Here is a 16,427-nt window from a genome sequence, read left to right as displayed (position 1 = left end):
ACCTACATTACTCATCCATAAACCAACCGAGAAAAATAAAAGGAGAGTCTCTTTTTTTTTTGCCTTTTATAATTGTCATATCTGTCGATTTGGATAATTTACCATTTTATTTATTTAAAGGTTCGTAGTAGTTGTTTGTGTCATTTGGGATAATCCATCTTATCGTTTTATTTTTATGTAGAAAGATGTCATGATTATCAGGTATATTATTTATGAATATGTTTGTAATTTAAATATATTAAAAAAATAGGTTTATATCATCCAATTTTCAATGTAATGTTATGCAATAAATTACACATATATTAAAGAGATTAACATATAAGATCCAATAACATCAATTTATAGTACATTATCATACATGTTCATTTATCACCTTGAAAAAAAGTTATGAATGATCAAATTAAACTACAATAAAATAATATTAATGCTTCTAGCGCTTTTTAATATTAATATTGATATTAATATGTCTTCGCATGTATCGCATGCATTTTTTTTGAAATGGGTAAAACCTTCGATTTCTAATAATATAATTTGAGTAATTGAGCAAAAACCGTCATTGAATTTATTGTTTATACATATATACATACATAGACCATTTAATATACATACATAAAATGAGCAAAAACCGTCATTGAGTAATATACATACATAGACCATTTAAAATGAGCAAAAACTTCTTAAAATAAACAAAAAAATAAAAATAAAAATGAGCAAAAACACAAAATTAGTAGAAAACATTAAATTATCAAAAACTTAAAATGGAAAAAAATGTAAAAAGAGAAAAACGTAAAATGAGAAAAAAAAAAACGTAAAATGAGTAAAAACGCTGCAAAATGAGCATAAAAATGTCAAATGAGCAAACATATAAAATAACTAAAACATAAAATGAGGAGAAATATTGTGAAGTGATCAAAATCTTCGTAAAATGAGGACAAATGAGTGGTTCTCACAGTTCTTACCATAAGGTGGAATCTTACTTGATACTTCTATTTAATTACACATTTCAAAAGTTTACTTAGGGTGCGTTCTGTTCAACTTAAAAAATTAAGTTTCAGGTCCAATAAGTTCAGATAAGTTCAGATAAGTTTAGATAAGTTTAGATAAGTTGCAATAAGGTCTAATAAGTGCAATAAGTTCCAATAAGGTCTAATAAGGTCCAATAAGTTCCAATCAGGTGCAATAAGTTCCAATCAGGTGCAATAAGTTCCAATCAGGTCTAATAAGGTCAATAAGTTCCAATCAGGTCTAATAAGGTCCAATAAGATCCAAATAGTCAATGTTTAATAAACATTTGTATTATTGTCCACTATTTTGTTATTCATAATTTCATATCACTATTAGCGGTTATGTTATTATTAGAATTTAATTAAAGTACCACAATGATTATATAGTATTATACTTGTATTAGTGTCTATTATTTTATTATTTATTTGTATTATGTCTATTATTTTATTATTTATTTGTATTATGTCTATTATTTTATTATTCATATTACTATTAGCTGATTATGTTATTATTAGAATTTTTTATTAAAGTACCACAATGTATAGTATTATACTTGTATTATTGTCTATTATTTGATTATTCATATTGCTATTGAATAATATTATAATCATGGTCAAATAATTAAGGTTAACAATAATAATAATAATAATAATAATAATAATAATAATAATAATTACATATAATAATAATAATAATAATAATAATTACATAATAATAATTAAGGTTAACAATAATTATAATCATGGTCAAATAATTAAGGTTAACAATAATAATAATAATAATAATAATAATAATAATAATAATAATAATTACATAATAATAATTAAGGTTAACAATAATAATGATTATTAATTTTTTGATTTTCTACTAGTGTTTTATAAAATTAAAACAACACTATTAGATATATTAGTGATGAAAGTTATGTATAAGCAAATATATAAATAGTAATTTTTTTGTTAAATTAATTATCATAAGAGATAATTAATAATCATTATTTTTTAAAGGACGAATTATAATAATCATTATTCCATAAAAAATTTTGAGGGGTAGTATTTACGTTAGTGGTAATATTTATGTTATTCATGGTCAATGTTTTTGTCTAATAAGGTCAAATAAGTTTCAATCAGGTTCAATAAGGTCTAATAAGTTTCAATCAGGTCCAATAAGGTCTAATAAGTTTCAATCAGGGTCAATAAGTTCCAATAAGGTCCAATAAGGTCAATCAGGTTCAATCAGGTCCAATAAGTTCCAATCAGGTTCAATCAGGTCCAATAAGTTGAATCAGGTCCAATCAGGTCCAATAAGTTCCAATAAGTTCAGTTCAGATAAGTTCCAATAAGTTCAGGTCTAATAAGTTGAATAGAACGCACCCTTAGTTGACCTATATCATTTATTCTCTACAGGTGCAGCTATATTAGGACTTGGGACAACGATGTCCGTTCTTTGGGTCATTTGTGCAAAGAAAAGACGGACTACCGGTAAATTCTCAAATCTTTGGAGTAGTAGAATAACAAATCAAAATGTAGCAACCTTTTTGAAAAGTTATGGATCTCTTGCCCCAAAGAGATACACCTATACAGATATAAGGAAAATGACTCACTCCTTCAAAGATAAACTTGGTGAAGGTGGTTATGGTAGTGTTTACAAAGGCAAATTACGTGATGGTCGTTTTGTGGCTGTGAAGAAATTAAAATTTTTGAAGGATGATGATGGAAAAGATTTCATCAATGAGGTATTAAGCATTAGTAGAACTAACCATGTGAATGTTGTCACTCTTTTAGGATATTGTTTTGAAGGAAACAAAAGAGCTCTCATCTTCGAGTTCTTACCTAATGGATCTCTTGAAAAGTTTATGTATGGTAGGCAAATTGGCTCGACATTGCAATGGGATATCGTATTTGACATTGCCATTGGAATCGCTAAGGGACTCGACTACCTACATAGAGGTTGTAACACACGTATATTGCACTTCGACATTAAGCCTCATAATATTCTACTTGATGAAGACTTTCGTCCAAAAATATCTGACTTTGGCCTTGCTAGATTGTGTCCACAAAAAAATAGTATGATTTCAATGTCGGAAGCAAGAGGGACAATTGGATATATTGCTCCGGAAGTATTTTGTCGAAATTTTGGTGGCGTTTCTCATAAATCAGATGTTTATAGCTACGGAATGATGCTCATAGACCTTGTATGTGGTAGAGAAAAACATGTCGTTGATGATCAGTTTTGTAGTGATATGTACTTTCCTGAATGGATATACAATCGACTTGATGGCTTGGAGGAAGGTGCAGTTCAGGAGATTTTGAATGATGCGAACAAAGAGTTAGAGAAAAAGTTGATTTTGGTGAGCTTATGGTGCATACAAACGTATCCCTCGAATCGACCGCCTATGCACAAAGTTGTAGAAATGCTAGAAGGCCCACTTGAGTTGCTACAAAATCCCCCTAAGCCACATTTGTCTTCTCCTGCTAGATGCGAGTTTGATTCTTCGTCTTTGATCACAACGTAGATCAGGTGTCCTTTTTGTTTCTTGTGCTATTATGAAGGTCATTTATCTTCATTTGAAAATACATGTATGGACTTGTTATGTTTTGTAATATAAATCTTAAACTATTTAGGACTTGTTTTTATCTAGGCTGAACTGAACAGTAAGAAGAATTGAACTAAATTGAACCGAAATTGTCCCCAAAAGAAAAGGGCATTAATGGGTGTAATTATAAAACACTCATCATGCTTCTATGGTGAGTTCACTCATGGTACACCTAGGGGTATTTTTGTAATAAATTAGAATTTCGGGTGCTCATTTGACACCAAATTTGCTCATATGGGCATTTTGCTCATTTCTCAATTGCTCATCTTGCTCATTTTGTAATAAAAGTGTTTACTCATTTTCTTAAATGAGTATAAATGTTTGCTCATTTGTTCATTTTGCTCATTTGGAGAAAACAGTCTTGGGTGTACAATGAGCATGGTACACCCAGGTGTACTATAAATATTCTCCTTCTATGGTGATTATTACAAATTAGTATAAAACACTACCATGCTGGTTATGAATGGATATAAAGCACTTGTCGATTAACATTGATATGCTGATTATCATTGTAAATTATATTCCCTCCGTCTCATAATATAGTGCTTACTTCTCATTTTTCACGGGAATTAAGGAAAATGGAGTGAGTGGTAGGATTTCCAAAAAAATATATTTAATAAAGTGTTTTTTTGATACTTTTGTATTGAAACTAGTTATTTATTTTCTTTTCCCTTTAAATAAAATCAAAAGGCAATAAATGTTCCTTGGAATGATGTAAAGCAATAAATTGGGTCACATGTTTTGAGAGAAAAGTATGGGTATTTTGGAAAGTTTGTATAGAAATTAAGGATAATTTTGTCCAAATAAATTGACAAAAAAGAAAATAGGCACAACATTTTGGGACACCAAAAAAGAAATGTAAGCACTATATTATGAGACGGAGGGAGTAATAAACGTTAAACCTGAATCGTACCATACATTTAAGAGAACGTATTGTGTCGGACTCGTCCGACCATAATCTTTGGTCGGACGACTTTCAGGTGGTTCCAATTTTTTTTCCATTAGTCTTAATTTTTTTTCAGGTAGTCTTCATTTTTTTTTCAGGTAGTCTTCATTTTTTTCAGTTGGTCCATTTTTTGTTTCAGTTGGTCCATTATTTGTTTCAGTTGGTATACATATTACGAAACAAAGTCCAACTGAAACAAAACAAAGTCCAACTGAAAGGAAACAAAGTCCAACTGAAAGAAAACAAAGTCCAACTGAAAGAAAACAAAATCCATTATTTTCAGGTGGTTCCAATTTTTTTTCACTTAGTCTTAATTTTTTTTCAGGTAGTTTTAATTTTTTTTCAGGTAGTCTTAATTTTTTTTCAGGTAGTCTTCATTTTTTTTCAGTTAGTCCATTATTTCTTTCAGTTGGCCCATTATTTCTTTCAGTTGGTCCATTTTTTGTTTCAGTTGGTCCATTATTTGTTTCAGTTGGTATACATATTACGAAACAAAGTCCAACTGAAAGAAAACAAAGTCCAACTGAAAGAAAACAAAGTCCAACTGAAAAACAAAACACTAACCTCTGCTTTGCTGTTGTCACCTGTGAGTGTTCAATCACTCATGCTAATTGCCAGCAATACCTTTTTTTATATAGAAAAAGATGTCGACAATTTGCCCCTGACTTGTCTCATATCATCAATAAGATCTCCTTGTACATTTCATCCTGTTTCAAAGCGTTGTCGGACTCTTGTATTGGCTAAACTAATCTCTTTATTACTTTGATTGTATGTTGTAATAATTGTTAAAATCAAGGTGGTTGTGTATAGTGATTTTGCTACCCAGGAGTTTGCCTATGAGAATGCAATGTCGTATGTCGTGAATCTGAAATGCTGCATTTAGAGGGATTTTTTTTCATGTTTTCAACTTTTGGCTGTGTTTGTTCCCATAAGATAAGAGAAGCTGTGTTTCTTTTACAGCAGAGTAATCCGTCGATGTAAATTTATATCATCTTACTTACCTTCTTGGAACCACTCTGCCATTGAAGGATGGTTGTACTATTTGAAGAAATGAAACAAAATAAATTCCACAAATACAGAGAAAAAAAAGGTTGTAGAAGTTGAAGAAGGAGAAAAAAAGAAGAAGAAAGAAACGACAAATTGGGATTATAAAAGGATATTATGAAATTATTGCAGCTCAAGAATCGAAACTGGGTGGATTATATGAAAATCCAGAGAAAAAGAAGAAGAAAGAGGAGAGAGAATGTGACCTAAAAAGTGAAGCAGAGAGAAGATGTATTGGGCTCAGCCCGTCTGACAGTAAACAATACGTCAGACGGTCTGACCCAATACTTTCACTACATTTAATGAGGTGTAACTTATAAAAGCTTGTCACAAATTGGAAAATTGATCATATTTATGAAATCGAAGAGGAGGGTGGTTAAATAAATTTTCAGATTTTTATTAATAAAGTTTGTGACTTGTCGGATACAAATTACATTTATTGCAAATTGTAAAACATATGTAACTTTTAACCACAAACCATGCTGCACCAAAACTTATAATGCGGTGTGGTCTGGTGCGTTTTGGGGCTAAAATGCAGTTTGGTATTGTTTGGTTTAGAAAAAGACCACACTGTAATTTTTGTGGTCTGATTTAGGTTATGACGTTATGTCCATGTATTAAGAATATTTTGACAGTGTGATAAGATTGCATAACATGCACTTATTGAAGTTCATTAGTGAAAAGGTTAAGGAGAAAGTTTTTGGTACAAACCTATATATATTATATATGAGATTTGAGACTGTTTTTGAAGGTGTATAACTTTACTGGTCATATCCATTATTTTCTGTCCGTGTTGTTCTATTTTATAACTATAACATCTCTAGGTGTGCAGGAGCTCACTAGTAGATATTGTTTTTTTGAGCCCTAATCCGTAAGGATTTGAATGTGCATAATATCTTGGCTATCCCGCATGGGAAGTTGAGAAGAACAAAACCTTCTTTATTAAGAGGTGAACACCTCAAACTAGTAAAATCATTTTGGGTAGAATTACGATCCTGCACCAAAGCAAATCCTTGAGGACTATGACCCACAGAGGACAATATCTACTAGTGGGCTACTGGGCTCCTACACACCTATAGTGTTACAGATGGTATCAGAGCCAAATCATGTACCAAAGCAAATCCTTGGCACCTAAACGGTGCACCAATATCTTCTTATATCCCTGTATAAATAACAACCCAAGGAACCACTTAAAACATGTAAACTACCTTCTAATACAAATCTTTCACACATGAATACACTATACACCACCTCTTACCAACTATGACTTATGAATACCATTTTTTTTAAAAAAAATTTTAGTTTGAGTTTATTGTTTGATAAAGGTGATTAACTAATGAGCTACAATGATTGAACTTTGTAATCATAAATTTATTATTATCTTAATAATTTATATTGGAAAACCACTCTAATAACACAATTACATGCTCTAAAAGTCTAATATCAGTCACCAAATCTGAAAGACCAAAACCCACCAAGTATTTCCGAACCTCTTTGCTTGACTTGTTAGGCCCGCATACATAACTCTACCAACCTCATCGGTGCTATTAGTTCATAAGCACAATATGTCGGCAAGTACCAATTTATACGATGCAACTTGCAAATTCGTCTTCAATAATCCTGGCCAAGTCCAGCCTTTGTCCTTTCCCCACTAGTCTACGGGCCTGTTTGGCAAAACTAGCGGTTCTAACTTCTAGTAGTTGTTACAGTAGATGTAGCTGTTGGGATAGCTGCTTAGCACTAGTAGTTGTTAGAAATTAGCGTTTAAAGTAATTGTTTAATTAAGAGTGTTTGGCAAAAAGTAGCGGTTGAGATGGTAAAATACAATAAATGACATTCATTATATAGTGTTTATTCGCTAGCCGCTACCTACAAATCTCAAACGTTACTTATTTTAACATTCTACAACTGCTACTCATAATCTACTCCGACCGCTGCCCGCTAATACAACCACTACATACTTCACCAAACACTCATAGTTTTCTTAAATAGTGTTTTGACCTTGTCCACCCGCTACCTAAAACGTTATTGCCAAACATGGCCTACAAGATTTTAAGTTTCTTGAGTACATTTACTTATGTCGTATTCCTCTTAGCGTCCTTTTTATGTATCCTTTCATGCTAGTTGTCAGGCTCCGTAAGACATAAATGACTATATGAGCGAGTCACATGAAACTCAAAAACATAACAAAAATATCAACAAAAAATGATGTATACTTTCTTTAACATCCATTATTTCCCTTTCCTAAATTTCATCACTATCTTCTTAGCTATTATTCCCTTGTCATCAAATGGTGAAGATCCAAATTATGCAGCATGCTCTACTCTATATTCATGCGGGGATATCTCAAATGTTGGGTACCCATTTTGGGGAGACAACCGTCCCAACTTTTGTGGGATCCCAGACTTTCATCTCACATTCTCACTTGTGATCACACTCAAAATCGTACAACTATGGTTCCATTTAAAAATGCAATCATTCCATTAAATGTTATTGGTATCAATACATCTTCCCACATCATGAGAATTTCGCAGGATATCCTGTTCAAACGTTGCTTTCTACATGATGTGGGTGCTGTAAACTTGCTTTCTAATTTAAAACCAGACATGATCAAGAATATAATAAAGTTATACTATGGTTGTGTTAATTGCAACTCCATATATTACCACTCGAATTCTTTTAAGTGCTCTTACTATGCTGGTACTAGTACTGCTTATTACTTCGATAAACCATCTGATATGAGCAGGATAAACGAGTCGTGTTCGTGTAAGAACAATGTTACTTTTCCGGTGGATAAAAGAGTGGTAGATGAGCTCAAGAGAACAAATCATAGTGCCTCAATATGGAGTCTCTTAAGGAAATGGCCGGCTAATGAAGTGGTGTATTTAGCGAACTTTACAGCCTGTTCTAAGTGTGAGAAATCTGGCGGTAGATGCGGATCATCGGTGGATCCACCTTCAGATCAGTTCGTTTGTTATTGTTTAGAAAACAATGGAGCTCATAGAGCTCAACCGTTAGTGTGTCATCGTAAATCAGGTATGTAAATACTCTAATGAACATACTTGAATCGTTTCGTCATTGTGGATTCCTATACGAAGCTTTTTGTAGTGTTAAATTTCGGATTATATGAAATGAGTCTGGATAACTCAATAAGGAGTAGGAAAATTTAGCCCATTTACAAGTGGTTTCATCCTAAGAGAATGTTTGGTATAGGAAAAATTGATGTAGGAAACGAATTTAAATAAGCGTTTCAATTTCTAATTGTTTGGTATGAGTGTTAAGTAATAAATACCGTTTCCGGACTTCGGAGGGATTCACAATCCCTCCATTTGTTACCTTTATCAAACTAGTGGAAACAAATTATGTTTCTTTCCTCAATCATAAATCTCTCAATTGTTTCACTTCCACTAGGATGCTAAACAACTATTGAAGGTAACTCCCTTCCTTATCCAAATCATTTCTATTCTGTTTCCACTAGTCATACCAAACGCCCCCTAAAACTAAATGGTGATAGAAGAAGTAACTCCAAAGCTTGTAAAGTGGTTTAGTCTCCCCTTTTTCTCCAACGTGAGACATTCACATGTGCTCATTAATGGGATTCAACATGTAGATATGTTATGGGTTTCTTTATCATTTCGTCCAATACATATATACTAGCATTTTTTACACGCGATCCGTGCTTGGATTTTTTTCAGATAGAAACTATGTTTTCTTCAACATTAAGTAAGAGTCAAAATTTGAACATTAGACATACGAAGTATAATTGTTTTTAGTTCCAAAATTTGATTGGTTTAATATCTATCACTTAGGTCTCTCACCAGTCCTTTTTTTTTTTTTTTTTACTTTTCAAAGTTAAATTCCATGAACAAAATAGAAATTTTATTGAATTTATTTATGATTTTTAATATTATAATTTTTTAGTTGATTTTTGAATAAAGTACACTACTTCATAGATTGTGAAGAAAGTGGACACTATGATTTTAAGTTAATTTTTTGTGAATATTTTTTATGTATTGACGTTGTAGTGTATTGGTTGTAGTTTGTAAGTGAAATTTTTAGTTTCTCTAAAATTTTCTCATTTGAGTGATTTGTATAATGTAAATTATGCAATTCTATAATTTTAGTTGACTGGTGAGTGATTGTTATAATTTTATTTTCAGTATTTTTGTTTGAAACACCTTTCGTTTGTAAGTGAATTTGTAATTTAGAATTATGACTTATTGAAAAGGTATTTGTTGTGTGGGATACAATATTTTGGCTAAGCCAATTTACTCTATAAAGCCAAGCAAAGCAAAACTCCATTTTGTGCTCCAATGGTTAAGCAACTAGCTAAGTGTTTTACAAAATTGCTAGCAAGTCTTTCTTTTGCACCATTGGAGTTTCTTGGTTCCATTATTTGTCTTTCCATCATCAAAACAAGGTCGACAGGATGAATATAAGAGAAGAAGTCTTCGAAGTTCACTTCATTTGGGTTAGATCGACGTGAGAATTATTGATTAATGAAATTAAACTTCTTGCTTTGTAACTTGCAAGTATTTTTTGGCTTATGCAATCATTAATTAGTGTTAGATTATGCGAATCTCCGAGAGATTTCTATAGATCACAATATATAAGGTTATAAAGGGTTCATCCTAACGGTATTAAGAAATTTGACAATAATACATCCCCTAAACTATGTAGAGAATTATTTACATAAATTTTCTAGGAAAAATTGACAGGAACAATCCCAATTATGGGCGTTCCGCCATTTTCAGTCCCAACTAAAGATTATTTCTGAGTAGTCCAACTTTGGGGTATGTTTTACAAAAATGGTCCCAGTTGACCGGTGACCCATTTTACTGGTTAATTTTTGTTTTTACTTTTTTTTTTTACCTGGTTTACTACCTTCTCCCTCCCCTTTCTCTCTCCTTACTACTTTCTCCCAGTTGTAGCCCCCTCCTTCGTCCCTGCCACCCCCTCCTCCCTTCTTCCTCCTGCATTCCTCCCCCGCCACCCCCTCAAAATCTCGCCGGAAAGCACCGACAAAGGAATCCCCAAAGTTCCATTACCATTCTCTCTCCTCTGCTTCATGTCGATACCAAAACACCAACACCACCCTGTTGCGCTGCCCCCTTCGAACTACCGCAAGGACCACCGTTCGAACTACCTTGTTGAGCTGCCCCGTTCGGACCACCGCAAGCAGCATCGGCAAAGGATATTTTTTTTTGTTTTCCAATTTGAAAATTGAGATTTTGTTGATTTTTGGTGTTGTTGATTGTTCTCTTATTTCAGAATTTTAGGGATGAATTGTTCAAGATAAGATGTAGATGATAAGAATGATTTGAAGAATCAGAAAATTTGATGCGTATTTCTGTGTAGTTTCGACTCGACTCGATTGGGCTGCCACCCAAACCACTACCCTGTGTCCCTGATACGCACCTCACCTCCCAGACACCGCAGTCGTCTGCCGCTTCCACCATCACCTTCTGTCGTGCGTCATCCTTGTCTGTTACTTCTGTTCTCTTCCAAGAGTCGGGGTTGGGGAGGGGGTGTCGCAGGGGTGGCAGGTTTGGGTGGGGGTGGGGGGGGGGGAGGGTCGGAGCTTTGAGGGTGGGGGATGGGAGGGTGGATGCCTACTAGAGGATATAGAAAATAAAATTTGGGAGAAAAAAATAAAATAAAATTCGTTTTACCTGTTGTAGCAGGTCAATAACCTGCTGGGACCAAATTTGGCAAAAATGATAAATAGTTGGGACTACTCAGAAATAATCTTTAGTTGGGACCGCAAATAGCAGAAAGCCCATAATTGAGATTGTTCCTGTCAATTTTTCCTATTTTTTTTATCAATTAGTGAAGCCTATGTTGTGCTGAATGGAGTACTGTAATGTTGTGATCGCTTCAGTGAAGTAGTGGTGAACGTTGATCCACTATAGGAGTTTTGATAAGTCTCTAATGGGGAGATATATCTAAGACAATTTTTCGTGTAATAAATATTATTTGTGTTTCGTGTAACAAATAAGGAGAAAACAATACAAGCAATATCTATTATCTACACAAACAACATTTGTTATATGAAAAATCATGTTATATATATCTACCCATCAGATGTTTATATATCTCTATAAGAAACGGAGTTACTTGACCCCACTTGAATTGGTAAAAATTATGAAATTTCTTTTTAAAATTTAATTATTCTGAAAAATGTCTTTAAAAATTATGTTGTGACCACTGACCTCGTTACATAATTTTTCTGAATACGCTTGTAATAGTTTATCTTATTGGCAGAAGTGCAAATGTGACATTCCATGAATCAAACAAACGAACTCTAATAGATCTTATTGGAAATAGCAGAAGTGACATTCCATTAATCAAACAAATGAGAGTTCTTAATTCGTCTTTTATCTCAAATCAAGATAAAAGCTTTTCAAATTATTGACATCGCCCAGCTGACAGGGTATGTCTCATAATTTCATATGCACAAATCAATCTCTATAATTTCTTCCCTTGTGCAGGTGGAGGAATGAAATTACTCCTTGTATCAGGTACTATACTCTTCTTTTCTTTTCTTTACTTTCCTCTACCGGAGACTTCATGGTAAGATGAAAGCCCTTATCAGACCGAAACTAGACCAAAACTTCTCACAGATTAATCTGGCCTATATTTACGAGAAGATACTTTGAGAGTAGGAGGATGGTAAGGAAAAACTCTCTCCCAAAGTACTCTAGTGGATATTGAACGCTCAACCTTAAAGTTGGAGGTTCTTTCCTTATCACTAGGCCAATCTTAACTTGGTAATCATCAGGTACTATACTTGCATTGTCATACTACCGATCCAAATTCAATATGGATTTACTGGATTCACAATAAATCAAATTTGAAACTATATCCAACGGGTCCACGATTTGTATATGAATCTACATGAAATTTTTTCCACTTACAAAATGAAGCACCAAAAAAATAGTTGAGGAAAACATTACTTTTACAACACAAGGATATAATTAAAACTATTTTCATTAGGATTTTTTGACTTTTACTATCTTATAAGTAGGTTGTTTTATGCTTTACCACCTTTTGGTTTTTTTTTTTCAACTTAACCACCTTAAACTTTCCAACCCACTAAAAACTACCACCTAACTCATGCTCCGGCCAAGAATCCGGTGAGGGAGAGCCCACATTTGGGATTAAAGAAATCCCCCCCCCCCCCAAATCCTGTTTTTTACGTACCCTCTTTCCCTCGATTTCTTTTTCTTTCTTCCTTGCCTATTCTAGTTTTCCTCTCTTACCTTCAATCCCCTTAAATTATTCACATTTTTATCTTCAATTCCCTCTAACAATCTCTTTGTAAGAATCATCAACTCCTCTTTGATTTTTACAGAGACTTTTTTACACTCTATCTCCTTCACTTCACCTAAAAATCCAGAATACCAAGCTTCTCTTTCTCCTCCTTTATTTTGACTTTTGCGGCAAGAGGAATTCCACACTTGCTCTTTTGGTGATTTTGGGAAGAAGACTGAGACATTATGTGCCTATAATAATGAAGATCAATGAGAACCAAAATAAGCACTATGCTAAAAAAAACACCATAGATGCCCTAATTTAATTAGGCCTAATTTACCAATAAATTCAAAGAACAAGAAATGTCCAAAATTGAATGAGAACCCTAACCTATTAAATTGGGCTGAGAAATCATACCTTATAGTAGCGGATCGGAATTTCCAATTTCTCCTTTGATTGAGGTCGAATTTGTAAAAAAAAAGGTAAGCCCTAACTTGATCTAGGTTTCCATTAATGAAATTTGGGTATTTAGAGAGATTAAAAGACAAATTGGAGTTTTAATGAAGAGAAAATGAAAAATAATTGAGGGTAAAGGGGAAAAAATGGGGGAAAACTAAACATAAAATAGTTATTTTGGCCCCCTCAGCGGATTCTTTGCCGGAGCTAAATCAAGGTGGCGATTTTTAACGAGTTGGAAAATTTAAGGTGGTAAAATTGAAAAAAAAAAAAATCAAAAGGTGATAAAGCATAAAACAGACTACTTATAAGGTCGTAAAAATCAAATTTGATAATATACTCATTTTGTCCACTTTTCACATGTTAGAGTTCATGGATTGAAATCGAGACATTGTATACATCATGCCTATGTTAATGACTTAAATGCTAACTTTGTTGTTAGGTACATGTCGGAGATTGATTGAGTGATCCTAAGCGTTGCCAACTTTTTTATAGTGAAATTTCATTGGTTAAGAATACATTAAAATATTATTTTTATATCACTTCTCCCCTCATTTATTACATACATATCAATATTATATTTAAATGTGTTTAATAGGGTTGGCGATCCGAAGGATTACTCAAATATTTTCCGTACATGTCCGTGTTGAAGGATGCGACACGATATTTATATAATGCTTTTGTGGTTTTATTTCTCCCAATATTAGTTATGTTTGTATCCATGTCTAGGTGTCAAGATTTTGATAGGAATACTAGGTGAAATAAAGAGTTTAAGTAACCAAAAAAAAGTAACATATAGCATCATATTGACAAGCATATTGTATTATTAATAAGAGGAAACAATAAAAGGTTTAGTTGATAATTATTCGAAATGATATTAACTATAATTCGAAATGATATTACATTAGAATATTGAGGAAGTTTGTGTAATTTATGCTTTGCAGGTGCAACTATTGTTGTAATAGGAACATTGATATTGGTTCTTTTGATTATTTGTGCAAAGAAAAGGCAGACTACCAATAAGTTTTCAAATTTATTGAATATGAGAACAATGAGGGATCAAGAAGATGTAGCAACCTTTTTGAAAAGTTATGGATCTCTTGCCCCAAAAAGATACACATACGCAAATATTAAGAAAATGACTAATTTCTTCAAAGACAAACTTGGTGAAGGTGGTTATGGTACTGTTTACAAAGGCAAATTACATGATGGTCGTTTTGTGGCTGTGAAAAAATTGAAGATTTTAGAGGGTGATGGAAAAGATTTTATCAACGAGGTATTAAGCATTAGTATGTAGGACTAACCATGTCAATGTCGTCACTCTTTTAGGTTTTTGTTTTGAAGGAAACAAAAGAGCTCTTATCTTCGAGTTCTTGCCTAATGGATCTCTTGAAAAGTTTATATGTGGTAGGCAAATTGGCCCTTCATTGCAATGGGAAATCGTGTTCGACATTGCCATTGGAATCGCTAAAGGACTAGATTATCTACATAGAGGTTGTAACACACGTATATTGCACTTTGATATTAAGCCTCATAACATTCTTCTTGATGAAGAATTTCGCCCAAAGATTTCCGACTTTGGGCTAGCCAAGTTATGTCTACCAAAAAAAAGTATGATCTCAATGTCGGAAGCAAGAGGAACAATTGGATATATTGCTCCGGAAGTTTTTTGTCGAAATTTTGGTGGCGTTTCTCATAAATCTGATGTTTATAGCTACGGAATGATGCTCATAGATCTTGTATGTGGTAGAAAAAATATAGCAAATGATGATGAGCATAGCTGCGAAATGTACTTTCCTGAATGGATATATAATCGACTTGAGAACTTGGAGGAAGATGTAGTCCATGAGATCATGACTAATGAGAACAAAGAGTTAGAGAGAAAGATGATCTTGGTGAGCTTATGGTGCATACAGACATATCCATCAAATAGGCCGCCTATGAACAAAGTTGTAGAAATGTTAGAAGGGTCAGTTGAGTCGTTACAAATGCCCCCCAAACCAAATTTATCTTCCCCTGCAAGATCATTTGTATGTGATTCTTCCCTTTAATCACTACATGAGATCAAGTGTCTTTGTTATATGTTATAATCTTAAGGTCGTGTATGTCTATCTATTGAAAAATATATACATATATATATATATGTAACTATTGTAATAAACTAGCTTAGCTTATTGTAGACTTGTAGTACACTCATATAATGCTGAAAGTTGATGAGGCAAGTGTCTTCGCTTGGTGGTAGTTTATGCAAGTGTGATATCCGCTGGTAGCGTGAAGGTTACGTGAAGCGTTTGTTTGGCTCGTTCTGTTTCGTGTGACATAGTAAGTACTCGTGCTTGGTTTTTGCTTTCACTTTCGATTGTTAAGTGAAAGATTGTCGAAGGCGTTGTGTTGTGAATTTTGGTGGTCGGCGGCGTTTTAGTTTCTTTAGTTTATGTTCTTGTTTTAATCTTAGTTTAGGTTTATCCGGATCTAATTGTGCTTGGGTAATAGTTAGTATTGCTAAGTGGGTAATATTGCTAAGTGGGTAATAGAAGGTTCTTGGTTTCCTGTAACAAGGGTAGATTTAAATTTGGTTAATAGAGTCATTGCTCCTAGAGTTGGCCATCGTTTGATATATGCAGCTTTAGGGGTTCGAGTGTTGGGTAAGTTAGAGAAGGTTCTCAATTCAGATCTATTAAGGTTCTCCATGCATTTCGAGTTCTCGTGAGATTAAACTCTAGATACCCTCGCAGAAGGGTCAGAAGTACCAAATAACGTGACTTCTTTGTTAGTTCAATCATTAGAATCTTAATAAGTTGTTTCTGTTCAAGGAACTTGGGATTTATCATCTTATGGACATCGACACCTACATACAAGATGAGATGCGACAATCTATCTCTAAAGATTGATGGGTTTAGTATCTCAACATATTCCCTCTCACTACATTAGGTCTAATTTACCAAGACATATAACCCAACCCCATCAACCATCGTCCAAGATAAGTTTCATTTCGAATTGACAAGTACTAGGTTGTTTTTTCTTTATCAGGTGTGTAAGAGCAAATGGAGCTCAAGTTACTGTCTGTTTGTTTTCTGTTTTATGTTTAATTGTATTGGCATTAGGTTGTAATTCCATTTCTTTAATTAA

General features: G+C 33.3%; 2 protein-coding genes across 3 annotated transcripts in view; both read left to right on the top strand.

The window, feature by feature from the left end:
* LOC104890501 (LEAF RUST 10 DISEASE-RESISTANCE LOCUS RECEPTOR-LIKE PROTEIN KINASE-like 2.4) overlaps window positions 1–3,831 on the top strand; it is a 31,515-nt gene extending 27,684 nt beyond the window's left edge. For both annotated transcript variants that reach the window (XM_048643452.2, XM_048643451.2), the window contains one exon: window positions 2,409–3,831. In XM_048643452.2, the coding sequence (XP_048499409.1) occupies window positions 2,409–3,517 (1,109 nt within the window). In that variant the 3' untranslated portion in view covers window positions 3,518–3,831. The remainder of the gene's footprint in view (window positions 1–2,408) is intronic.
* A 3,920-nt stretch (window positions 3,832–7,751) lies between these two features.
* LOC104890502 (LEAF RUST 10 DISEASE-RESISTANCE LOCUS RECEPTOR-LIKE PROTEIN KINASE-like 2.5) lies at window positions 7,752–15,477 on the top strand. Its single transcript, XM_010676011.4, is given in 4 exon segments — window positions 7,752–8,624; window positions 12,080–12,109; window positions 14,243–14,592; window positions 14,594–15,477. Coding segments are annotated over 4 exon segments (1,857 nt in total). The 5' UTR covers window positions 7,752–7,903; the 3' UTR covers window positions 15,350–15,477.
* Window positions 15,478–16,427: the final 950 nt, after the last annotated feature.

This window comes from Beta vulgaris, chromosome 4 (assembly GCF_026745355.1).
Source record: "Beta vulgaris subsp. vulgaris cultivar EL10 chromosome 4, EL10.2, whole genome shotgun sequence".
NCBI classification, from domain to species: domain Eukaryota; kingdom Viridiplantae; phylum Streptophyta; class Magnoliopsida; order Caryophyllales; family Amaranthaceae; genus Beta; species Beta vulgaris.
Note: the sequence above shows the minus strand (reverse complement) of the source record. Positions and strands in the feature narration are given on the sequence as shown.